Genomic DNA, 25,606 nt, shown 5'->3' with positions numbered 1-25,606 from the left:
GTCCTGTGTATTTATTTACTCTCACTCCCCCACCTTCCTCTCTTACACCACCCCTTTCACTCTCGTCCCTTGGACTTTCTCCCCGCACTCAATCCCTTCCTATCCACATAATTCCTCCCTCCCCCCACACTCAATTATGACCCACACCACCCACAGAATTATCCCACACAGAATTATCCCCACTCCCACAGAATGATCCCACACAAAATAATTCCCTTTCCCCACTCCCACCCCCCAGAATTATCCCACATGAAATGATCCCCACATGATTACGCCACATAAAATGATCCCCCTTCCACACTCCCACCCCCCACAGAATTATCCCACATAAAAAATCCCCACAGGATTATGTCACATAAAATGACCTCTCTTCCCCACTCCCACAGTATAATCACGCACAAAATGATCCCCCACATAATTATCCCCCACACACATACTTGCAGCACTTTGGTGTTGTGGTCTGTCGGCACTCATAGCAATTGAGGTGCAGGCAGACTGGGGCTTGTGCGGCACGCATTTCCGGCATGGCACGGCACGCACTTCCGGTGCGGTGGCGCAGAGCGCCAACTAGCAGGGGAAGGCACTGAAGGCTCAATGGAGGAAGCACCTCCAGAAATGAGCCGCAAGGTCCGGCCAGAAAAGCCACATGTGGCTCGGTTCCCGAGCCGCATGTTGCCGACCCTTGGCCTAGGGAATGCTTTCCAGTATATTCCATGTGGAAGCCCTGTAGCATGAGCATCTACTGGTTGAAGATCATAATATATAGCTCTTCGCATTATACATCCATCTGGATGTTGATCTTGATGCGTCTGTGTCTGATTCCAGGCCAATACTGGGCCAGGTTGTTGAATAGCATAGTTCCAGAGAATGCGAAGTGTCACAGTAGAAACAGAAGATATTATAATCAGTATCATAATTGTATAAAGTAAAACTGTTCCAAAACATTGTGGGCCTTTTTGTTAAGCATAATACAGTCCATATTGAAGACGATGTTTCCAGGTGGGACATTTTTTGTAACTCAGAGATTCAGCAACAGGGTGCTCTTCATGAGCATCTGAGACTTCTGAATATAATTATACTCTTTTTGCATACAGTGGATCTTCATCTGTATTGTTGAGATGACAAGCAGGGCTGTAAGTTTATAAATCATTTTTTAAATCAGGAACAAAATGTGGAGCTGGCTTGAGATTGTCAATACTAAAAGTTCATTCTTGGCCTTGTTTGTCCACAATCGTAACAGTCCTTGGATTACGTACAGCTGAAATGGTAGGAGATTTCCGTCCTGGACGAAGTGGCTTAACAGTAGTTACCCTCTCCTTGACAAACTAGCCAACTTCTGTAATCCAAGCTGAAGGAAGGATTGGTGTGTGGGTGGGGTGAGAAAAAGAATATTGCAATTCCTTTAAAATAGTTAATTGTTCTAATCTTCCTGGTGCAGAAATGTCATTAGCAAAGGCAGTATTCATTTGGATACCATATAGCATTTCATGGGAGTTTTCTTATTAACAGCTGATGAAATATTATTAATACCTGTAAGGGTTCCGGTCCAGGGTTTGGCTGGAACTCACCCTTACATGGCTGTAGAGGTTCCGGGCAAACCTCTCCCTGGACTAAGTGATTGGCGACAGCGGTTCCTGGACATATATTGCAGTCTGCCTTGTTGCTGCTTTCTGTGTAGCCCTGCACCGATTGGCTCTCCATGCTATTTAGAGTCAGCCTCTTCCACCAGGATTGGACTGAGCAAATTCATTGTAACCTGTGCTTCTCACAAGCACCTCTGCTTTGCCTATCCAGAGGCCTATCTGCTTCCAGAGGCCTATCCTGCTTCCAGAGGCCTTCCCTGCGATGAAGCCCCTATTCTGAAGCCTTCCCTGTGCTGAAGCACCTGTGACCTCGACCATCGCTCCTGTGCCATCTGCCTTGACCCCAGCCTGGATCTTGACTACGCTGCTCTCTCCAACCCTGAGCAAAGAAAAAAGGAGAACAGCGCACTGCCAGGGAGTCAGGTGGTGAAAAGTAATATTCCTATTTATTCAGCACACAGCCAATAAAAGCATCACCCCAGGAGGGGAACAAAGATCCTCCTACGCGTTTCGGACGGGTAGGTCTTTTATCAAGGAGTATAGGGCCTGGAGCAACCTGGGTTTCTTATATACCCTTCTCATAATGCCAAACAATTGAGGCTAATTTACAAAATTGACACACCCCTCCACTGCGCATGCGCATGACGTCATATGAGGCGCCACCATGTCGGTCAAAATGCCGATAGGTAAGCACGCCCCTCCTCTCTCCGCCCGCGCCTGCCCCTTAGAGAGCCATACGCATTGTGTGCCTCACCATTGGCCTGTCAGTTCGTCGTGCATCCCCGCCCCCCAGGACGCACCTTCTGGCCGCCGATTGGTCCGTGCGCCGCACCTCAGTCAATGGGTACTTAGGCTTGAGACTGCTACACACCCACCCATCAGTGCCTCTACGAACGGCCCAGGGTACCTCAGGAAATGCACTGCGATCCCTGACATTGCCACCCTGTGAATAGACACAACTTGTAAACAAAGAAAACGATCCCCCTACTACTCAGTGTATAAACACAGGGTGACGTCACCGCTAGTGACCAACCCCCGTTGCCCCAGGTCCCACACATACAAAATTGCACAATACAAATTGTACAAATCCCCTGTCCCAATTACAGGTATATGAATGACAAGGGAAATGTGTTAAAAGCAGTACAAAATCCAAAAACGGACAGAAAAACACAACACATTATAACAGCATTATTAAAAAAAAATTAAAATATATATTGTTCTGCTCTATCATAAATGTGTTCATCCTCCCAGAGTGATTAACAGATTACACAACAATGTATCTTAATGATGACTTCTTATATTTCTTCTTATATTGCTTCTTTATTTAAATGCTAATAACCTAAACCTTAAGTAGCATTGAGGTGAATGACTAAGGTGGAGAAATTTAATACAGACCAAAATACCATTCACTAGTTATATAAATTCCTTAAAAGCGATAAAAAGTTATTGACTTTTGAAATGTCAACTTGAGGGCCAGAAGGAAAGAGAGATGGAAGGGGGGGGGGGGGGGGGCAGGCTGAGCATAAATAGTACCCTGGACCAATAGGGAGACTGCAAAGGAAGGAACTAACCAGTATCCCTCGCTGTGATAGGCAGGAGAGGGGTTTGCAGCAGGTGTGGAATAATGGGCAGAGACCAGGCCCTGATTCAGTGTGAGTGCGCCGTCCGCGCACAGCGTGTGCGCGCTGCTGATGTCACCGCAAGGACGCAGCCTAGAGGTGGGACCAATACTTCCCCCAGAGCGGGGTCCGCGCTAGTCTGGAGCGTCTCGTCGTGTGATCCACCTCCTCTATTGGTTTCGCTAGTAAATATGTCAGTGGGTCTAGAGGAATTTTGAGACCAGTTGTGGAGTCAATCATTTCTTTAATATAAATCCCAAATTTTTGTATGATTGGGCAGTTCCACCAAATGTGGACTATATCTCCAACATGGCCACACACCCTCCAGCACAGATCAGAGGACTCGGGGTATATCCGGCTGAGCCTCTTTGGGGGTAAGATATCACTGGTAAATAATTTTGTAAATGTTCTCTTTAGTTACAGTACATATGGATGTTCTAGGCGCGTTCTCCCAGATATCGCCCCAATCCTCCCTGTCAATTTCCAAACCCAGGTCGTTGGCCCATTTGATCATGCACCCATGATATGGGGTGTTTCCTGCTGCTTCCATCCCTGCATATATTTTTGTTATTAGGCCCTTCTGATAGGTGCCTTTTTTGCATCGGGACTCAAAATTGGACAATTCAAGGAAGTCGAGTACCTAGGAATCAAGATTCAAGACAAGACTGTGGAGGCAAGGGTAGCAGTGAACACTACGAAACAACAAAGGTTTATGCTCAGCCAATTTGTCAGAGGGGAGGCTGAGCATATATAGGAAGTAATGACAAATGAGAACTGCGGGCTGTGAGGAGACACGTCAGTAAGGCTGACTGTGGTAGGCTGTTCAGATGCAGGAGACAAGTGTGGGGAGGATCCCTGATGAGGACAGGTGATGCAGTGCTTGCACGTGCTGACCGCGCACCACGTGTGCGTGCTGCATGCCGGTGACGTCATCTTGTGGCCGCAACTTGGAAGCGGGACCAGAAGAGTCAGTATTTACCTCCGCGCGGGATGTGCGCGCGCTGTAGTACCGCAGCTGGTAGTGGCTGGCGCACCTGACGTGCTGCAGGAGGCGGATGAAGCAGAGGATATTGTACTATATGCATATTGGATTTTACTGAATTGCAGTTTCTGGCAATTTGTTTTGTTTTGGGGCATTTTTTGGCTTATCACACTACTTGTTATAGCCAAAGTGTTATAGTACTATAAAAAGCTGTTTTAGTGCGATATTGCCCTGTTATCTGAGCTTTGTGAATAGCTACACATGCAATATCGTACTAAAAGAGCACTTATAGTGCTATAATGCACTTATCGAAGTTTAGTGAATAAGCGAGCCCCCTATGTCTATATATAGGCTTTCAGTACTTCGTCTCTTAGTACATCGAGTTACATATCTGTAATCTTTTCTAGTCACATAATCTATTTTCAGAATCTGAAATATTTTGTCTTTCGATCCCTAATCAGACATTGTCTGCGAATTTTTCATTCTACATTTGTGGTCAGCTTTCTCTTGTGGTCCCACTTCCTCAAACTAGACAAACAACATATTTTGCGGAAATAGTCTCATGACTAACTGAAAATATATTTCACAACCTATTTGGTCGTTTTAAACTGACCCAAAGAATATATATCATTACAGATGTAGCCCTGCTTCCTATCGAATACAGACCACTACCATGTGCTATATAACCTGTAGGCTCACAGGGCCTAAGCCTCTGCCACGGAGAGCCTGGGGTGCTCACAATACTTATGCCTTGGTGCAGCGCCTCCACCTGCGATAGCTTCCGCCCTAGGGGAAGTGGGTCTTCGCAGGAACTTATGTACATGAACACACACACGCACAGCAATACCGCAACCAATATGTTTTACTTATAGCAACCAGCAACGTAATCACAGGTGCCCCTCTCTAGAGGAGACACTACTACCAGCGTCCTTGAACGCTCACTCTCCCTCTCCCTCCACCGGGTGATCCCACCTCGTGTCCAGCTCCCTTTTGGAGTACGTTCCCCACCCCCCACCCCTTTCAAGTGAGTCAGTGGATGTATGAGTGTGTGTGACTGCGCAGCCACCGTGTCCCGGAGTGAGAATGGTACCGTTGGTGCACTTGACGTTTTACCTGACGGGCACTCCTATACCCGGTTCTGCAACTATCTTCACAAAGGATCGGCGAGGGTGTAGATGACGTCACCCATAGGTGTCCGGGGCGATCCCACCCAGACACGCTGCGACTTAGTAGCGGGGCCTGGTCCCAGGCCTCCCGCGGCTTTAGAACTGTCCTGGTATGACTCGTAGCACAGTAAGGGGATCCCAACCCTGACAATGGCCAGTCCCTAGCTATGCTGCTTGCTACTGGGGCTCAGGGTCTAACTGGGCCTGGGGCATGCGGCCTAGGTAGGGGCGGCAGCCTCCCTACACCGGAGCTCCTTCTCCTTCCTCCGACAGCTAGCTCTGAACACTCGTGCGCCTCTCCACTTCCTTTTCCTCCCTCCTCTCGTACCTGATTGGTTCTGGCGCGTCACGGGGGAAACGCGGGGGCTGCTGGTACCCTTAGTCCCCTAACTCCCCTCCTCCCCTCGCTCTCCTCCTTCGCGGGCTTTTGTCCCTGCCCTGTGCATGCGCAACCTCCGGCCGGACCAATTCTGCGCTGGCGCCAACCTAACATGGCGGCTCCCTCTTGCGCGGAACCTCCGTTATCGGAGCGTTCCCTAGGTGCACCTCCCCCACCCCCACAACCAATTGGGGGGGAGGGAAACGGGGTCCCAGCTACACAGGTAATAAAATAAAATTGCTTGTAGGTGAACATAGGAATATATAAGGTAATGTAAGAGATGGCCAGAATTAGGCTAGGCTCATGACAGTGGGTGCGTGACACCTGCAGGATGACAAGGTGGGTGTGTGATACCTGCAGGATGATAAGGTGGGTGTGTGACACCTATAGGATGACAAGGTGGGTGTGTGATACCTGCAGGATGACAAGGTGGGTGCGTGACATCTGTAGGATAACATGGTGGGTGTGACACCTTCAGGGTGACAAGGTGGGTGTGTGACAGCTGCAGGATGACAAGGTTGGTGTGTGACACCTGCAGGATGACAAGGTGGGTGTGTGACACCTGCAGGATGACAATGTGGGTGTGTGATACCTGCAGGATGACTAGGTGGGTGTGTGACACCTGCAGGGTGACAATGTGGGATCACTGTGGGAGCAGGGATGGTTTTTGACACCAGAAAGGCCTCTCTGGTAGTGAAGGGGTTCCTGACAGAGAATGTGCTGTGATCCTGTCTATGGCAGGGAAGGGGTTAACCGTTAACGGTTACCCTGCATGGTGTTACCCTGCATGCTGTTACTTTTTGATTCTTCATCTGGCCGAGCACAGCTTCCACATAACTCAATTAAAGGGATTTGATCCTACGCTCACAATCTTAATCTCAGAATAAATCATAAAACAATAAATAAAATAAAAACTGTCTCCCTCAATTATGTAATCTAGTAATCTTATTGTTAAAAGACTGTATTATAATCATGATCCCAAGCCTTCATCCCAATTAAAACTAAAGAGATGATAGAATCAACATTTAAAAAAAAAAAAAATCACTATACTGTACTCTAAATCCCAGAATTCTTCCCTCCATGATCTTGGCATCTATGTTGGGTATATGATGATGTTGTGATAGTCCCCCTCATATTATGGGGCTCCCTTGAACCTTTTCAATTAGACTTTTATTGGTGAAATTCAAACCCGTGGAATTTAACACAATATCCAGAGTTCAGCGAGTGTGGTCTCAGTACACAATATTGTGACAATACATTATTATTTCTGTAACCACCCTATCCAGTTAAAGCTAGTGTAAAAGAATGGCATTATGAAATATTTACTGACGTCTAAAAGTGGTTAAAAAAAAACTAACCCAAAATACCTGACATTATTCCCACATTTACATATCACAGATCGGTAAGTATGCTCATCCACAGGACTGTGCACAAAAAGGCAGGTTTTCCGCAGCTTTGCAACGTGCAGGAATTAAATGATAATCATACTGGTTTAATTAATCAGCAACAAGCTGGTCAAGTGGACACCGCTAGGTCATTTGTCCCTCTATTCATGCTCATGGACATTTAATTCAATGGATGGTTGCAGTGTGCTTACTTATGCTTCAATGATGCTTATGAGAAAAAATATGTGCAGTGCATACATTTATATTTGAGCACCATTTGTCTCCAATTCTTCTGGTTTCATTAATCAGACAGGAGCTGGAGTACAAGCAGCAAACCACCCGGCTTCTTTAAAAAAAAAAAAAATTAGAAGCTTATTGACACGCGATGTCCCCCAAATATTTGAGCTTCAGCAGCACCAGAAAGGTCAGCATCACATAGCTTTGCCATGCATTGCCGACCCCTCCAGCGCTGCAGGGGTTACATTGCAGGGCGGTTCTGCTTTGTGGGTTCTGGTAAATCCTTTTTTTGCATTGGCATTCAACCTAATCCCAGGTAGAAATATCTCATTTTCCTATAAAAAATATTATAGGTCTTGTACAGCGCCAAAGCTGCCGTCAAGAAGTGCGAACGCGGATGTTAATGGAACACATATGCATCCCAATGAAGCCATGTAGGAATAAGTTTGATCATGCACACAAAAAAGAAAGGCAACGTAGCAAGTAAAACTGGAAAATAAAGGACTTCCATCTACTATAAGGTGGAGCGGCTCCTTTAAGTGGTACTCAAGTCAAATCTATACGGAGACCGATTAATTGACTGTCTGATAACGAGAGTACAATCATGGATTCCCGTAGACAAATTCCTCTGTTGTTCATGCGATGAAGCTGTGTCTATTGAGAGCTTTCGTACTTTTGCTTAGACACAAGCAGTATTACAGTAGGCTAGGGATGGCCAACTCCAGTCCTCAAGGGACACCAACAGGTCACGTTTTAAGGATATCCCAACTTCAGCACAGTCTTCGACTGAGCCAGTTAGAGCCACCTGTGCTGAAGCTGGGATATCTTTAGAACCTGACCTGCTGGGAGGGTCTTGAGGACTGAAGTTGAGCACTGCTGATTTACAGTAAGGGACGGTAAAATGTGGAATTGATTACTCATGGAGACTGTGATGGCAGATACAATAGATATCTTCAAAAAAGGTTGAGCATCGTTTTAGAAAGGAAATGTATACAGGGATATATCAAATAAGTAAACATGGGAAGGATGTTGATCCACAGATTTATCTGATTGACGATATTTGGAATCAGGAAGGAATTTATTTTTCCCCTTATGAGACATCATTGGATGTGTCACTGGGGTTTTTGTTTGCTTCCCCTGGATCAATATAATGAATCACACTGGCCACCGTATGGAGATTCTTTCATGGAGCTTTGTTAGGAAATTGCATCTCTTCATCATCTTCATTTGACTTGCAATGGGCAAAGGGACTTTTTTTCTTCACGGAGAAAGTAGAAAATGCTGAAAGCTGGGATAAGTTTCAGGGATAGGTTTCCCGGGGCCTCTGTGTGCTGTGGGGCCCAGCTCTCCTCCCCTGTGGAGGTGTGAGAGAGGGAGGTGCGAGAGGGGGAGGTGTGAGAGGGGGAGATGTGAGAGAGCGCAGTGTCAGAGAGGGGAGGGAGGTGTGTGAGAGAGGAACGTGTGAGAGAGGGACGTGTGATAGGGTGGGGAGGTGTGAGAGAGGAGGTGTGAGAGAGCGCAGTGTGAGAGAGGGTGGGGAGGTGTGAGAGAGGGTGGGGAGGTGTGAGAGAGGATGGGGAGGTGTGAGAGAGTGCGGTGTGAGAAAGGGTGGGGAGGTGTGAGAGAGGGCGGTGTGAGAGAGCGCGGTGTGAGAGGGTGGGGAGATGTGAGAGCGCAGAGTGAGATAGTGTAGGGAGGTGTGAGAGAGGGTGGTGGGAGAGAGGGTGGTAGAGAGAGGGTGGTGTGAGAGGGGGAGGTGTGAGAGCGCGGTGTGAGAGAGGGGAGGGAGTTGTGAGAGAGAGGGAGGTGTGTGAGAGAGGGACGTGTGAGAGAGGGACGTGTGATAGGGTGGGGAGGTGTGAGAGGGGGAGGTGTGAGAGAGGAGGTGTGAGAGAGCGCAGTGTGAGAGAGGGTGGGGAGGTGTGAGAGAGGATGGGGAGGTGTGAGAGAGTGCGGTGTGAGAAAGGGTGGGGAGGTGTGAGAGAGGGCGGTGTGAGAGGGTGGGGAGATGTGAGAGCGCAGAGTGAGAGAGTGTAGGGAGGTGTGAGAGAGGGTGGTGTGAGAGGGGGTGGTGTGAGAGAGGGACGTGTGATAGGGTGGGGAGGTGTGACAGCGTAGTGTGAGAGAGAGTGGGGAGGTGTGAGAGCGCAGAGTGAGAGAGTGTGGGGAGGTGTGAGAGAGGGAGGTGTGAGAGAGGGAGGGGAGGTGTGAGAGATGGTGGTGTGAGAGAGGGTGGTGTGAGAGAGCGCGGTGTGAGAGGAAGAGGTGTGAGAGGGCAGTGTGAGAGAGGAGGTGTGAGAGGGTGAAGAGGTGTGAGAGAGGGTGGTGTAAGAGAGCGCGGTGTGAGAGGATGGGGAGGTGTGAGAGAGGGCAGTGTGAGAGAGGGGTGAGGAGGTGTGAGAGGGTGGGGAGGATTGAGAGAGGGCGGTGTAAGAGAGGGCGGTGTAAGAGAGGGTGGGGAGGTGTGAGGGCGCTGTGAGAGAGAGTGGAGTGGTGTGAGAGAGGGCCGTGTGAGAAAGGGCGGTTTGAGAGAGGGTGATGTGAGAGAGGGTGGGGAGGTGTGAGAGAGGGCGGTTTGAGAGAGGGTGATGTGAGAGAGGGTGGGGAGGTGTGAGAGAAGGCGGTGTAAGAGAGGGCGGTCTGAGAGACGGTGGGGAGGTGTGAGGGCGCTGTGAGAGAGGGTGGAGTGGTGTGAGAGAGGGCGGTGTGAGAGAGGGCGGTGTGAGAGAGGGCAGTGTGAGAAAGGGCGGTGTGAGAGAGGGTGGTGTGAGAAAGGGCGGTGTGAGAGAGGGTGGTGTGAGAGAGGGTGGGGAGGTGTGAGAGAGGAGGTGTGAGAGGGTGGGGAGGTGTGAGAGAGGGCGGTGTAAGAGAGGGTGGTGTAAGAGAGTGTGGGGAGGTGTGAGAGAGGGAGGAGAGGTGTGAGAGAGGGAGGGGAGGTGTGAGAGAGGGAGGTGTGAGAGAGGGTGGTGTGAGAGAGGGTGGGGAGGTATGAGAGAGGAGGTGTGAGGGTGGGGAGGTGTGAGAGAGGGCGGTGTAAGAGAGGGCGGTGTAAGAGAGGGTGGTGTGAGAGGGGGTGGTGTGAGAGAGGGACGTGTGATAGGGTGGGGAGGTGTGACAGCGTAGTGTGAGAGAGGGTGAGGAGGTGTGAGAGAAGATGGGGAGGTGTGAGAGAGTGCGGTGTGAGAAAGGGTGGGGAGGTGTCAGAGAGGGCGGTGTGAGAGAGGGAGGTGTGAGAGTGGGGAGGTGTGAGAGCGCAGAGTGAGAGAGTGTGGGGAGGTGTGAGAGAGGAGGTGTGAGTGTGGGGAGGTGTGAGAGAGGGAGGTGTGAGAGAGGGAGGGGAGGTGTGAGAGAGGGTGGTGTGAGAGAGGGCGGTGTGAGAGGATGGGGAGGTGTGAGAGAGGGCAGTGTGAGAGAGGTGTGAGAGATGGTGAGGAGGTGTGAGAGGGTGGGGAGGATTGATAGAGGGCGGTGTAAGAGAGGGCGGTGTGAGAGAGGGTGGGGAGGTGTGAGGGTGCTGTGAGAGAGAGTGGAGTGGTGTGAGAGAGGGCCGTGTGAGAAAGGGCGGTTTGAGAGAGGGTGGTGTGAGAGAGGGTGGGGAGGTGTGAGAGAGGGCAGTGTGAGAGACGGTGGGGAGGTGTGAGGGCGCTGTGAGAGAGGGTGGAGTGGTGTGAGAGAGGGCGGTGTGAGAGAGGGCGGTGTCAGAAAGGGCGGTGTGAGAGAGGGTGGGGAGGTGTGAGAGAGGGTGGTGTGAGAAAGGGCGGTGTGAGAGAGGGTGGTGTGAGAGAGGGTGGGGTGGTGTGAGAGGGTGGGGGGTGTGGGAGAGGGTGGTGTGAGAGGGCGGTGTGAGAGAGGGTGGGGAGATGTGAGAGAGGGTGGTGTGGTGTGAGAAAGGGCGGTGTGAGAGAGGGCGGTGTGAGAAAGGGCGGTGAGAGAGGGTGGTGTGAGAGAGGGTGGGGAGGTGTGAGACAGGGTGGTGTGAGAAAGGGCGGTGTGAGAGAGGGTGGGGAGGTGTGAGAGAGGGTGGGGAGGTGTGAGAGAGGGTGGGGTGGTGTGAGAAAGGGCGGTGTGAGAGAGGGTGGTGTGGGAAAGGGTGGTGTGAGAGAGGGTGGGGAGGTGTGAGAGAGGGTGGGGAGGTGTGAGAGAGGGCGGAGTGGTGTGAGAGAGGGCCGTGTGAGAGAGGGTGGTGTGAGAGAGGGTGGGGAGGTGTGAGAGAGGGTGTTGTGAGATGGGGGAAGCTGGCTGAAACACGGGCAGTTGGTATATACAGTAGATATAATTGTATGTAGGGTCACAGATAGAGCAGCACAGTAGTGTATACAAGGAGTACACTCCCACTGTAACCGCTGCAGTACATCACGTGACAGTGACAGCCGCCCTGGCACAGTGACACACATCACGTGACAGTGACAGCCGCCCTGGCACAGTGACACACATCACGTGACAGTGACAGACGCCCTGGCACAGTGACACACATCACGTGCCAGTGACAGACGCCCTGGCACAGTGACACACATCACGTGACAGTGACAGCCGCCTTGGCACAGTGACACACCCAGCAACGTCTCATAGGTAAACATGGCGGGTGGGCGGGGCCACGCCACCCCACCCGGAAGCCCCGCCCCGGAAGCGGGACGCATTCTGTTGTGCTTGCTGTGGTTCCTGTACATTTCGAGGAAGATGGCGGCACCGAGAGCAGAGGGGATCCGTCTGAGCGCGGTGAGCAGGAGGGGCACAGGGGCAGGAGGATAAGGTCTCCGGGCGGGCGAGGGTTTGGGGAGGGGGAGTCACACAGCGTGCTGGCTGGCGGGTTGTAGTCCGAAGAGCCTCTTCATCACTGGCTGCGGGAAGTACTGGGATGCACAAACTCCCAGCAGTGAGTGACGGAAGCCTGCACTGCGCGTGTCCCTACACATGTCAGCTTCCTGGCATACTAGTGTTATCTCCCTAATAACACACATACAGCAGAAAAAAATGATATGCTAGCGGAAAAACGGGACTGGCAATGACCACCATGACCAGTTCCAAATCATCAGAGCAGTGTGTGTGTCCCCAGTGTGGGGGTTGTAGACCCCTGCATGCTGGGTAAGCCAGGACTGTTGTCCATGTTTAAATCTGTCATTTACCATATATATTTTTGTGTGTGTATGTATGCGAGTGTGTGTATGTGTGTATATATATATATACAGTGTTCGACAAACCTATACATTTGTTCGCCCCGGGCGAGTGGATTTAACCCCCGGGCGAGTAAATATTGGCCCAAGCAGCACACGTTTGGTACTAGGTGGCGAGTAGATTTTTTTTGTGGGGCGAGTAGATTTTTTGGTGATTTGTCAACCACTGTGTGTGTGTGTATGTATATATATATATATATATATATATATATATATATATATATATATATATACATACACACATACACACACACACACACACACACACACGCACGCACACGCACACGCACACGAAATAAATATAAAGCAAACAGTCCTGGGAATATTGTTAACCCTATTTGCTTCTAAGCCAGTCCCTGTTTTATAGAAATGTATATTAACCCCTTCCCGGCATTGATTTGCACCCAGCACCATCCATGTCATAATTCTCAGAGGCTGGGTGTAGTAAACACATACACGTGTCTATATACATGTTTGAAAAACAAGTATATCACAGGCTGCATTGAATTCAGACTTTAAAAAATAATAATATATATATTTATTAGTTATTTTGTGGAGAATTAATAAATTAATAATTAATGTGCTGGGATAGCTCTTTTTTGGCTCATATCTTCCTGTGCTGCTTTATCAGTGTTGTGTATTTCTCCTGCATGTAGACAAACTAGTTGTATAATTTGGCTGTAATAAGGACATTGCTATCTCCTAGTGATCTTTCTGCATTCCAGGATCGAGTCATTGGTTTCTGTTTGGTTTGTTTTCTTGGCTGGCATGGGAATATTTTTCACTGTAAACTCGACTCCTCCCTGCTGATGTAAACTTGTGTGCCAAATATTTCCTCCTAAAGTTGTATATCCTTAGGCAGGGGTAGCCAACTCCAGTCCTCAAGGGCTAGTAACAGGTCAGGTTTTCTGGATATCCTGAGCCACCTGTGCTGAAGCAGGGATATCCTGAAAACCTTACATGTTGGTAGCCCTTGGGGACTGGAGTTGACCACCCCTGGCCTAAGGCATTACCAAAATCCTTACCATTTAATAAACTAGTATACTTACTGGCTTACAGAGCAAAATTATGAAAGAAAATGAGTGAACAAAAACATAAAAAAAAAGTGGCATGTGCCGAGTACCCACGTTTGACTTGAAACTTCTGTGTGTTTTGTCAATGTCAAAACTGTATTCACATTAAAATATTGAAATGCAAAGTACAGTACAATGTCATTGACAAGTTGGACTTTGAATGTGTGTTTGCCCCGACACAACCATTTTTTAAAATCCAAAACATGAAATGTACTATATTATAGTAATGTGTATATGTCGTGCTATATGTATAGATAACTTGCATGTTTAGTACTTTTGGCGGCTTTCATTTAAATGTTTCATTTATAATGGTTTTCATATTTATAGTTACATATTTATAGTGTGTATGTGTGTGTTGCACAACAATGGACATGAGCTCATGTTAGAATTTTACTGTAACTATTTGCACGTCTATATTTATTGTCTGTCTGTCTCTGTCTGTCCTGTGTGTGTGTGTGTGTCTGTCTGTCCTGTGTGTGTGTGTGTGTGTGTGTGTCTGTCTGTCCTGTGTGTGTGTCTGTCTGTCCTGTGTGTGTGTGTGTGTGTGTCTGTCTGTCCTGTGTGTGTGTGTGTGTCTGTCTGTCCTGTGTGTGTGTGTGTGTGTCTGTCTGTCCTGTGTGTGTGTGTCTGTCCTGTGTGTGTGTGTGTGTGTGTGTGTCTGTCCTGTGTGTGTGTGTGTCTGTCTGTCCTGTGTGTCTGTCTGTCTGTCCTGTGTGTGTGTGTCTGTCCTGTCTGTCCTGTCTGTCCTGTCTGTCCTGTCTGTCCTGTCTGTCCTGTCTGTCCTGTCTGTCCTGTCTGTCCTGTCTGTCCTGTCTGTCCTGTGTTGCCCTCTGCAGTGAGCAGGGCTGGGATGACCATGCCGTCGCAGGCACTCGGCACCGTGAACTTTGCCCCCTACTTGTGCATCACTGGCCCGCTGCTGTACCTTACGTGCCGCCTGCAGGGTCTGCGAGGTCGGTACCTCGGGCCTGCTCCAACCTCACCCCCCGCCCCTGTCCGGAGGCCCCGGGGAGCCGGTGACAGGCAGGGGCACTGTGCTCCTGGGCTGCCGGTTTGCCCATGCCCGGCAGTGATCAGGAGCGGGATGAGCATGGCGGAGTAGGCACGCGGTACCCTGATGTTGGCCCCGTACTCGTGCAGCTCTGGACAGGTGCTGCACCACATGTTCCGGCTGCAGGAGCAGCGAGGTTAATGTGTGCGGAGGCTGAGGGGCTCATACCTCCGCCATGCTGGCAACTGACACCCTGGGCCGGGGACCCCGGGGAGCCGATCACAAGCAGCGGCACTGTGCTCCCACGGAGAAGCATTTCGAATGTGCGCCCATTTGCTAGCGTGTCTGCGCATGCTTATTAGTAGTCCAGGCTGATTCTGCTCATGCGCAGTGGGTCCCGTTATTTTTTTTCGTTCCAATTTTCAGTTTTTTTCCCTGGGAGATTTTTCCGGATGCCAGTGCCACTAAAGAAGTTTCACTTCAAAAACGTAGGACCCAGCCAGCACTCTGCACTGTGTGCAAACATTCCTGAGTATTTGCAAGAATTGTAGCACAACTATTCAGCAAATGAGGATACAATCATAGATGCATAACAAATAATAACTTAAGTTGTTACAAGCTGGCAGTAGTATCTTGGTTCATGTTTCTGGACGGCGTACTGACCTAAAAATGCTGCCATAAAATTTTAGAAATATAGTACTGTACACAAATGCACCGAGTTAAATAAACTCAAATCAATGTAAAGGCACCAAATGAAATGCAAATCGGAATTCTTAAATTAGAGCCCCAACCCACTTTAGAATTTGTAGTACTGTCCTACTAGACCCTTGCATGCTGTGTGAGCTTGACAGCGAGGGCTGTTGATGTCGGTGTATAAAATCAGTTGTGTGTATACGTGTATATATATTATTTATATTATATTTATGAGATGTTTTACCAGGAATTATAGGCTAAAGCAGTACATTTCCTGGCGTTATTGAAATCCCTGCTCTCTGGTTACAATTCCGGGCATTATTCATTCAGTAATGGCCTGAATTTTTGGCAACTTGCCAATCCACCTTTTAGAGATGCAAGGGGCTCGCGCAGAGAAACTGGAAAAAAAATAAAAGCTGCCAATTTTACAACTGCTAACAGTAAATATCTCTCCTTGTCCAGGCTCCAGCTGTTCTCACATAGCAGGGTAGCATATTCTCTCTCTCTTTCTCTTTCTTTCTCTTTCTTTCTCTTTCTTTCTCTTTCTTTCTTTCTCTCTCCCCAATCCCCAAAGTTTATATTTTTATTCCAGTACTGTTCAGAGGAAGGCATTTAGTATGGATAAAAATCCATTTGCATAGGAAGCAGGAGAAGCTATTCTGCCTCTGAGCTTCAAAGAATCAGCTCCAAAGGCCATCCAGGATGAAGGTGTTAACCATTGGTTAACAAGGATATGGATGTGTTAACCATTTGGTAGCAGGGAGGAGAAAAGGAAGAGAAGTTCTATAAGCCATCCTAGCAAATGGCTACTCGGTCCAGGCTCGTCGGCGCTGAGCCGGCAGGGGTCTCGCATGACAAGTGGGGGAAGATGGCTGTTCGCACATACTCCGTTGCTATACTGAAGCTCTCTGCCAGGTTCTGTAAGAGACTGTATACTGAAACAGAGAGTATTGCTGCTCACCAAATGTCCATAGATTATATACATATAGATAGGAGGTGCACACGGGAAATGATTACATATATCGGAACAGGAAGGGGTTAAAGATAAACACCCAAAAGAATTCCTATTTGCACTCACCTATACTATTAAATGGCTAGGAAGGATTCAATCCCTGGGTAAAAACCCATACCCCATTTAGTAAATCACAGTTAAAATATTTTAATAGACAATTATGCAAAGACAAATACAGTTATTAAAAAAAACAGGGAGTGGGTGCAGGTAGTGGAGTGGGCTGTGTAGCCCTATACAGTCAGCACACTGCTATCGAGCACACTGCTATCGAGCATACAGCCCTGTTGGTATATCATACCAGACTGATGCATGAAACCTCCTATCAAGCACTCACTCTTATATGCTAGACGAGGTGTCTGTATACCATAGTCATGAATAGGATTTATAACACATCTAATCTATGTATATAGACGGCTAATCAGAATGTCCTACCCCAAGGTAATTTATGCTGCAATGTGCCAATGATTAAGACATGTATCTGCCAGAGTCCCTAAGTCTGTAGGGTACATAATAACGGCCTACTAGATCGGGGGATGTATAAGGGGTCTTCTCTAGAAGTATCCATTACATTAGCTCAAATTCCTCCCTGTGTGGGGTCCCGACTCACAAACTTGCAACATGGAGACAAGCCCCCAACAAAGCATGTATTGCGTTTGTCAGCAAAGTAGCAGGACAGCTCTGCAATACAGTGTAAGAATATCTAATACGCTGCTGCAGTCTTAGCTCTGCAGTATACAACCTGGTTATCCATGGCAGAACCAGCTCACATGCTACTCTCCACTCCGCACTCACTGATGACGTCGCAGATATGACGTCATAAAAACACCGGTGATCATTTCGCGCACCTGCGCTTTGTCAAGGTGGGAAAGAGTGAAGAAACAGTCACTTCCCTGGTGTTTTATGGATCGGCCGGGGGAGTGGCTTTGCAGACAGGCCAATCACCACCGCGGGAGGTGAATCACTTAGATAGATCGTGGCTGTGATATGTGCCGAAATTAACCCTTAATGCGCCAGAGATGATCCTTATATATCAGGTAAGTGTACCACAATTGTCCCTCTTGCTATTAGCACTACAGGGGGCAATAATGAGAATCATATTGATCTCATTCATGTTGACGGAGGCATTATGCCATAGATAATGATAAAGATCCTGCGGGGTACAGGTAACGGTCACCCCCCAATAATGATAATACACCGGGCCAATATATTAATGCCCATGCGAATTGGGTAGGTGCCCTCTCATTATTCCAATAGAAGGAATTCTATAGATGTATGGATATGTAGAAGTGTGTGAGCCTTAAATGACCGCCTCTAGGAGTCAAAACGTTCATGGGGAGTATAAGACCCCCACTGTATACCCTAATCCCCAAGGTAATACTATTAACCAAAAATGCTCCTACTGTCTGGGCTGGATGAGACGGAGAAAAAAATATATATAAAATATACTGTTGACAGGGACCTATCACGCTTAGCAATGAGAGGGGAATTTGGCTGGATAAGGGTATCACAAGAAGGGGGAATAAATGTACCCCTCGTTTAATCCTTTGGGGGATCGCACGCCACATCTACAGGTGATAAGATATATCACCCCAACTGTGAGACAATTAATATAGTCTTTGATAGTAAACACAGTGGTCTCTGGCTGATCTGTAAAGCTCTTAGTAATCTTCATAAACGGGCATGCTTTGCAGCGGCCGCATGGGTAAGAACCCATCGGTCGCCTGTCCCCTAACCATGTTCTCTGTTTCTGTGTTGTGAAATGGCTGTGAACTAATCTGTCTTTAAGGTTTCTCGCCCTTCTGCAGGTCATGGTCGGTCTCTCCTGCAGCACCTGTCTGAGGTCGGAGTCATTCATTAGGATGTGCCAGTGTGTGTTGAAAATGTCGCGTAATCCATCCCACTGGTTATTGTAATTACCAATAAATATGATGATTTTCTTCTCTTGTGACGCTATTTGTTGTCTATCCCCCAACAGTTGTGTGCGTGATGTGTCTCTTGCCCTTCTAAATGCCTTTTGGATGGAGTTTTTGGAGTAGCCACGCTCGGAAAATCTCAGGTCCATATCCACCGCTTGCTGTTTATACTCTTTAAGTGTTGTACAATTCCTGCGTAGTCTCAGGTATTGACCGGTGGGTATGTTTCTGATTGTGTCCGGGGTGGTGACTGTCTGCACGTAAGAGACTATTTGTAGCCGTGGTCTTCCTAAATATTGTGGTGGTTAATTTACCATCTGCTTGTTTAGAGACAGTCAAGTCCAAAAAAATCAAATTGGTATCGCTTACCTCCATCGTGAGTCTTAGATTGTGATCGTTACTGTTAAGTATACTCACAAATTGGCATAGAAGTTGTTTGGGGCCTCTCCATAGCATTATAATGTCATCGATGTAGCGGCCCCACCACTCAACATTTATTTATTTATAAAATATTTTACCAGGAAGTAATACATTGAGAGTTACACCTCTCGTTTTCAAGTATGTCCTGGGCACAGAGTAAAACAAATAATACATGGTTACAAATACAGTTACATAAATGAACAGGGTATACATTATATACAAGACATTGCATGCACAGTTAGAGATAATTTATATTATGGGCGTATGAAACAGTTACAGACCAGATTAAAATGTGAGACAGCCTTAGATTTGAAAGAACTTAAACTTGTGGCGGCTGTGAGAGTCTCTGGTAGGTTGTTCCAGTTATGGGGTGCATGGTAGGAGAAGGAGGAACGTCCGGATACTTTGTTGAGCCTTGGGACCATGAACAGTCTTTTGGAGTCTGATCTCAGATGATAGGTGCTGCATGTGGTAGGGGTGAGGAGCTTGTTCAGATAGCTGGGTAGCTTGCTCATGAAGAATTTAAAGGTAAGACAGGAAAGGTGAACTTTGCGCCTAGACTCTAGTGATGACCAATCTAATCTAGTCCTTTGAGCATTTCGCAGTGATGTGTGTTGTAGTTGATTTGGAGAACAAAATGACAAATTGAATTGTAGAGGGTGTCAAATTTGCCAAGGTGGGTTTGAGGTGCTGAGCCATATACTATGTCTCCATAGTCAATAATTGGCATTAGCATCTGCTGTGCGATACGCTTTCTGACCAGGAGACTTAGGGAGGATTTGTTCCTGTAAAGTACCCCTAGTTTGGCATAGGTCTTGGTTGTCAGGGTATCAATGTGCATCCCGAATGTTAAGTGGGAGTCAAACCATAAGCCCAGGTATTTAAAACTAGTGACAGGGGTTAGGGTGGTGTTAGCGTTGGTTCTAATCAAGAGCTCAGTCACTGGAAGCTTTAAAAATTTAGTCTTGGTCCCAAACACCATTGTTACAGTCTTGTCAGTGTTTAAAAACAGTTTGTTTTGGGAAATCCAGTTTACGAGTCTCAAAAAGTCAGACTGAAGTATGTGTTGAAGGACAGAGAGGCTATGGCTGTGTGCATAAAGGATTGTGTCGTCTGCATACATGTGTATTGAGGCTTCCTTACAAGCTGTGGGAAGATCATTAATGAACACTGAGAAGAGTAGGGGCCCCAGAACAGAGCCTTGCAGGACACCACAGGTGATATCCAGGGGGTTGGAGTTAGAGCCTGAGATGGACACATGTTGGGATCTTTCTGATAGGTAGGACTGAAACCAGTTTAAAGCATTCTTCCCTATTCCAGAGCTCTGGAGTTTGTTAAGCAGGATAGCATGATCAACTGTGTCAAAAGCCTTTGCAAAATCTAGGAATACTGCACCAGTGAGTTGTCCCCGTTCCATTCCACACTGGATTTCATTGCAAACTTTTAGCAGGGTAGTTACGGTGGAGTGTTTGGGACGAAACCCAGATTGGAATTGGCTATGGAAATTTGACTTGGTATAGAAATCGCTTAATTGAGAGTGGACACATTTTTCCATGACTTTGGATAGAATTGGGAGAAGTGAGATTGGCCTGTAGTTTGAGACAGTGTTTTTGTCCCCACTTTTGAAGATTGGGATAACTCTGGCAGTTTTCCAGGTCTTAGGGATATGGCCTGCAGACAGGATAGAGTTGACTATGGACGCAATTGGTTTGGCAATGGCTGGGGCACCAAGTCGTAGGAACCTAGATTGTAGTAAGTCAGGTCCACATTGGCTGCTTAGTTTTAGTTTGAGGAGCGCTTGTATAATCTCCTCTTCAGATACTAGGCCAAATTGAAAATTGTGGGCAGTGTTGGGAGGGGGTGGGACTATAGCGGTACTCCCAGGATGAGATTCAGGTTTGTGGTTTGGGCTGCGTTTTGCTAATAAGTTAGTGGCACACCCCACAAAGTAATCATTGAATGCATTTGCAATGTCAGTGGGGTTTGTCAGAGTAATATCCCCCTTAGTGATATTACTTGGTTGTTGATGGTTAGGTGGCTGGAATATATTGTTGATAACCTTCCAGAAGTTAGCTGGGTTTGTTGTATTTTGGTGGAGATTGTCAGAGTAATATTGTGCTTTTGCATGCCTTGTTTGCCTTGTGCACATGTTCTGCATGCATCTGTAGTGATTGAGATCCTTGGTAGTGCCAGTTACTTTGTAGCTTTTCCACAAGGTATCCCTGAGCTGGTAGAGTGCAATAAGGTCAGTTGTAACCCATGGAAAGTGGGCCCCTCGTACCCTTATTTTGCGTAGTGGAGCATGGGTATCACAGAGTTTTAAGAACTCGGATTGGAAATAGTCGAGTGCAGAATCAGGGTTGGGAATTAAATCGATTCTGTGCCATGGGCAGTTGGTAAGGTCATCCAGAAACTGTTGTGGGTTAAAGTTTTTAAATGTTCTAGTGAGGAGAACTTTAGGGCTTGATTGGGGCAGTTTAATTTTCCTTATACAGTACACTATTGCATGGTCACTGAAAATGTCAGGAAGGATGCCAGAGGATTGGATTCTGCTGGGGTTTGAGGAGAGAATCCAGTCTAGCAAGGAATGGTTGTGCGATTTCAGGTTTGTTTGTGTGGGTTGGGAAATGAGTTGCGATAGGTTAAGTGACTTGAGTTGTATCTGGATTTTGTGGTTTTTAGGGTCAAGCCAATTGAAGTTGAAATCCCCAAGAACTAGCAGCTCACTCTTCTCATTCAGAGAGGAAATGGAGCCAAGAAATTGGGTGATATCAGTCAGGGATTGTAGAGGGGCTTTAGGGGGGCGGTAGATGCCAGCAAGCAAGATGGGCTTAGAAAAGGGGAGGCAGATTTTGCCAACTAGAATTTCAAAGGAGGGTGGGCTTGATGGGCAATTTAACAGTGTAAATTGTAAGGTGTCTGCAATATACAATAACACCCCTCCTCCTCTCTTTGACCTATCTCTCCTAAAAATGGAGTATCCCTGAATGGCGATATTTGCATCAGGGGTTTTAAGGGATAGCCATGTTTCTGTAAGAATGATGGCTTTGGGTTTATGCATAAGGCACCATGCTCCTAGTTCGTCCAGTTTGGGTAGCAGGCTCCGGATATTTATATGGGCGACAGATAGGCTTTTTTGGAATTTAAAGGTGGAATTCTCAGGGGCATGGGACAGAGCTGAAATGGGAGGACCTGGGTTAGGCTCAATATCACCTGCTAAGGAGAGTAACAGCACGAGTAGGAATTTGGGTAGTTGTTTGGAGGTTGTAAATTTGTGGTGTTTGCCATTAGAGTGAGCAGTGGTTGGTGTGCTGGTTTTGAGAGTTCTCCACCAACATTCAGTAGATAGTGCAAGGCTTTTCAGTAGTCCATGGTGTATGGTGATGTTGGGTGTGGGCCAGGATGGAGGAGTTTGTAGTGTATAGAGAGAGTAAAATCTCCATGAGGCCAGGAGAAAAAAAAAAAAAATGTTAAGATACAGAGCAGGTTCATTTTGCCAGAGGTAGGCAGTGCTGCAAGGAGCTGTTGTGAACAAAGTGAGTGTGTGCAGACTAAACAGCAGTGGTGTGCCTGTTCCTTGTCAAATGTTTTGGTGCATTGCAATGCTAGAGTCAGTTCAGGGTTTTCAGTGTTTTGTGCGGTCAGTTTTGGGAGAGGCTGCAGTGAAAGAAGTTGTAAAGGGGTGGGTGGTTAAATTATGCAGGTTAGCAAGAATGGGATCATAGTGTGATCTGAGTAGCTTACCGTTTGTTGTCGTGAGTCAAGAAGTTTGCAGAAAGATGCAGTCCTCAGTCACCTCTAGTCAAACTATAGTCTAACTATATTTATCACTTAAAAAGCTCACTTTAAATACCTTACTATCTAATGCCAATTGCTGTTCCTGCAAATTGCAGGAGAGGTGTTGGTTTTATACATCTAAAACAGTCACATGACCCTCCCCCTCCCCAATCAATCAGCTTGTTCCAGTTGGTCAATTAACAGCACTGAGTTAAGAGGGGCAAAAAAAAAAAAACACTTTTGAAATTCAAACATACTAACTTATCTCAATGCTTAAGGCCACAGAGTAAATTTTTTACACAGGACTTGCACACCAAGGGACATACTTATTTCAATGCTTAAGGCCACAGAGTAAATCTTTTACACAGGACTTGCACATCAAGGGACATACTTATTTCAATGCTTAAGGCCACAGAGTAAATCTTTTACACTGGACTTGCACATCAAGGGACATGTCCTGTGTATTCTGCCAGGGCATCGCTGAAGACCACCGTTTCCTCCCACCAGCCTAGATATAAATTGGCGTAATAAAATCTAGTTCATGTTTAGAAATAACCTTATTGTTAAGACCATCGGTCAGGATATTCTGCAGTTGGCAGTTGGGTTATTTCTAAACATGAACTAGATTTTATTACGGGGAAGTGTCCCCGCGTTGCTACATTCTATCACTTGCCAAAAATCCACAAGAAGAAATTGCCGCCCCCCAGGGAGACCGATAGTCTCAATGCAAGTGTATATATCGATACTGTCCTTCGCCCATTTGTAAACACACTGCCATCCTTCCTAAGGGATACAAAAGATGTCTTGCTGAGATTAGAGGATGTGGTTGTGAGTCCGGATACCTTACTTGTAGGACTGGATGTGGAAGGGTTGTATACCAATATTCCCCACCCAGTTGGATTAAAAGCTGTCACGCATTTCCTCATTCAACGTGATACTAGTTGCTACGCACATAATGACTTTATCTTCCAGCTGTTAGACTTTGTATTAACTAGGAATTATTTCCTTTTTGATCAAAAGATATACCATCAGATCCAGGGCACCGCGATGGGGACCACTTGTGCTCCCACCTACGCCAATTTATATCTAGGCTGGTGGGAGGAAACGGTGGTCTTCAGCGATTCCCTGGCAGAATACACATGACATGTTGAGTGGTGGGGCCGCTACATTGATGACATTATAATGCTATGGAGCGGCCCCAAACAACTTCTATGCCAATTTGTGAGTATACTTAACAGTAACGATCACAATCTAAGACTCACGATGGAGGTAAGCGATACCAATTTGAATTTTTTGGACTTGACTGTCTCTAAACAAGCAGATGGTAAATTAACCACCACAATATTTAGGAAGACCACGGCTACAAATAGTCTCTTACGTGCAGACAGTCACCACCCCGGACACATAATCAGAAACATACCCACCGGTCAATACCTGAGACTACGCAGGAATTGTACAACACTTAAAGAGTATAAACAGCAAGCGGTGGATATGGACCTGAGATTTTCCGAGCGTGGCTACTCCAAAAACTCCATCCAAAAGGCATTTAGAAGGGCAAGAGACACATCACGCACACAACTGTTGTGGGATAGACAACAAATAGCGTCACAAGAGAAGAAAATCATCATATTTATTGGTAATTACAATAACCAGTGGGATGGATTACGCGACATTTTCAACACACACTGGCACATCCTAATGAATGACTCCGACCTCAGACAGGTGCTGCAGGAGAGACCGACCATGACCTGCAGAAGGGCGAGAAACCTTAAAGACAGATTAGTTCACAGCCATTTCACAACACAGAAACAGAGAACATGGTTAGGGGACAGGCGACCGATGGGTTCTTACCCATGCGGCCGCTGCAAAGCATGCCCGTTTATGAAGATTACTAAGAGCTTTACAGATCAGCCAGAGACCACTGTGTTTACTATCAAAGACTATATTAATTGTCTCACAGTTGGGATGATATATCTTATCACCTGTAGATGTGGCGTGCGATCCCCCAAAGGATTAAACGAGGGGTACATTTATTCCCCCTTCTTGTGATACCCTTATCCAGCCAAATTCCCCTCTCATTGCTAAGCGTGATAGGTCCCTGTCAACAGTATATTTTATATATATTTTTTTTTCTCCGTCTCATCCAGCCCAGACAGTAGGAGCATTTTTGGTTAATAGTATTACCTTGGGGAATAGGGTATACAGTGGGGGTCTTATACTCCCCATGACCGTTTTGACTCCTAGAGGCGGTCATTTAAGGCTCACACACTTCTACATATCCATACATCTATAGAATTCCTTCTATTGGAATAATGAGAGGGCACCTACCCAATTCGCATGGGCATTAATATATTGGCCCGGTGTATTATCATTATTGGGGGGTGACCGTTACCTGTACCCCGCAGGATCTTTATCATTATCTATGGCATAATGCCTCCGTCAACATGAATGAGATCAATATGATTCTCATTATTGCCCCCTGTAGTGCTAATAGCAAGAGGGACAATTGTGGTACACTTACCTGATAAATAAGGACCATCTCTGGCGCATTAAGGGTTAATTTCGGCACATATCACAGCCACGATCTATCTAAGTGATTCACCTCCCGCGGTGGTGATTGGCCTGTCTGCAAAGCCACTCCCCCGGCCGATCCATAAAACACCAGGGAAGTGACTGTTTCTTCACTCTTTCCCACCTTGACAAAGCGCAGGTGCGCGAAACGATCGCCAGTGTTTTTATGACGTCATATCTGCGACGTCATCAGTGAGTGCGGAGTGGAGAGTAGCGTGTGAGCTGGTTCTGCCAGAGACCACTGTGTTTACTATCAAAGACTATATTAATTGTCTCACAGTTGGGGTGATATATCTTATCACCTGTAGATGTGGCGTGCGATATGTGGGTAAGACACATCGAGCATTGAAGGTGAGGATCCTTGAACATCTGGGATCCATTAGAAACACCTTAGATACCCCAGTCGCACGCCACATCCACGCTGAACAGTTCGGCGATCCCCAATATCTCACATTCTGTGGCATAGAGCATCTGCCATTGGGGCCACGCAAAGGGGACTGGGACAAGCGCCTGATGCAACGTGAGTGTAGATGGATATTCACGGTTCAGACGCTTTCCCCCAAAGAATTAAACGAGGGGTACATTTATTCCCCCTTTTTGTGATACCCTTATCCAGCCAAATTCCCCTCTCATT

At 47.1% G+C, this 25,606-nt stretch overlaps 1 protein-coding gene across 2 annotated transcripts in view; it reads left to right on the top strand.

Annotated features, from left to right (window-relative positions):
• The first annotated feature begins 11,922 nt into the window (after positions 1-11,922).
• Positions 11,923-25,606, top strand: part of MORC3 (MORC family CW-type zinc finger 3) — a 55,108-nt gene continuing 41,424 nt past the window's right edge. For both annotated transcript variants that reach the window (XM_075593786.1, XM_075593787.1), the window contains exon 1: positions 11,923-12,067. In XM_075593786.1, coding sequence (XP_075449901.1) covers positions 11,927-12,067 — 141 coding nt within the window. In that variant the 5' untranslated portion in view covers positions 11,923-11,926. The remainder of the gene's footprint in view (positions 12,068-25,606) is intronic.

This window comes from Ascaphus truei, chromosome 3, assembly GCF_040206685.1.
Source record: "Ascaphus truei isolate aAscTru1 chromosome 3, aAscTru1.hap1, whole genome shotgun sequence".
In the NCBI taxonomy this organism is placed as follows: domain Eukaryota; kingdom Metazoa; phylum Chordata; class Amphibia; order Anura; family Ascaphidae; genus Ascaphus; species Ascaphus truei.
Note: the sequence above shows the minus strand (reverse complement) of the source record. Positions and strands in the feature narration are given on the sequence as shown.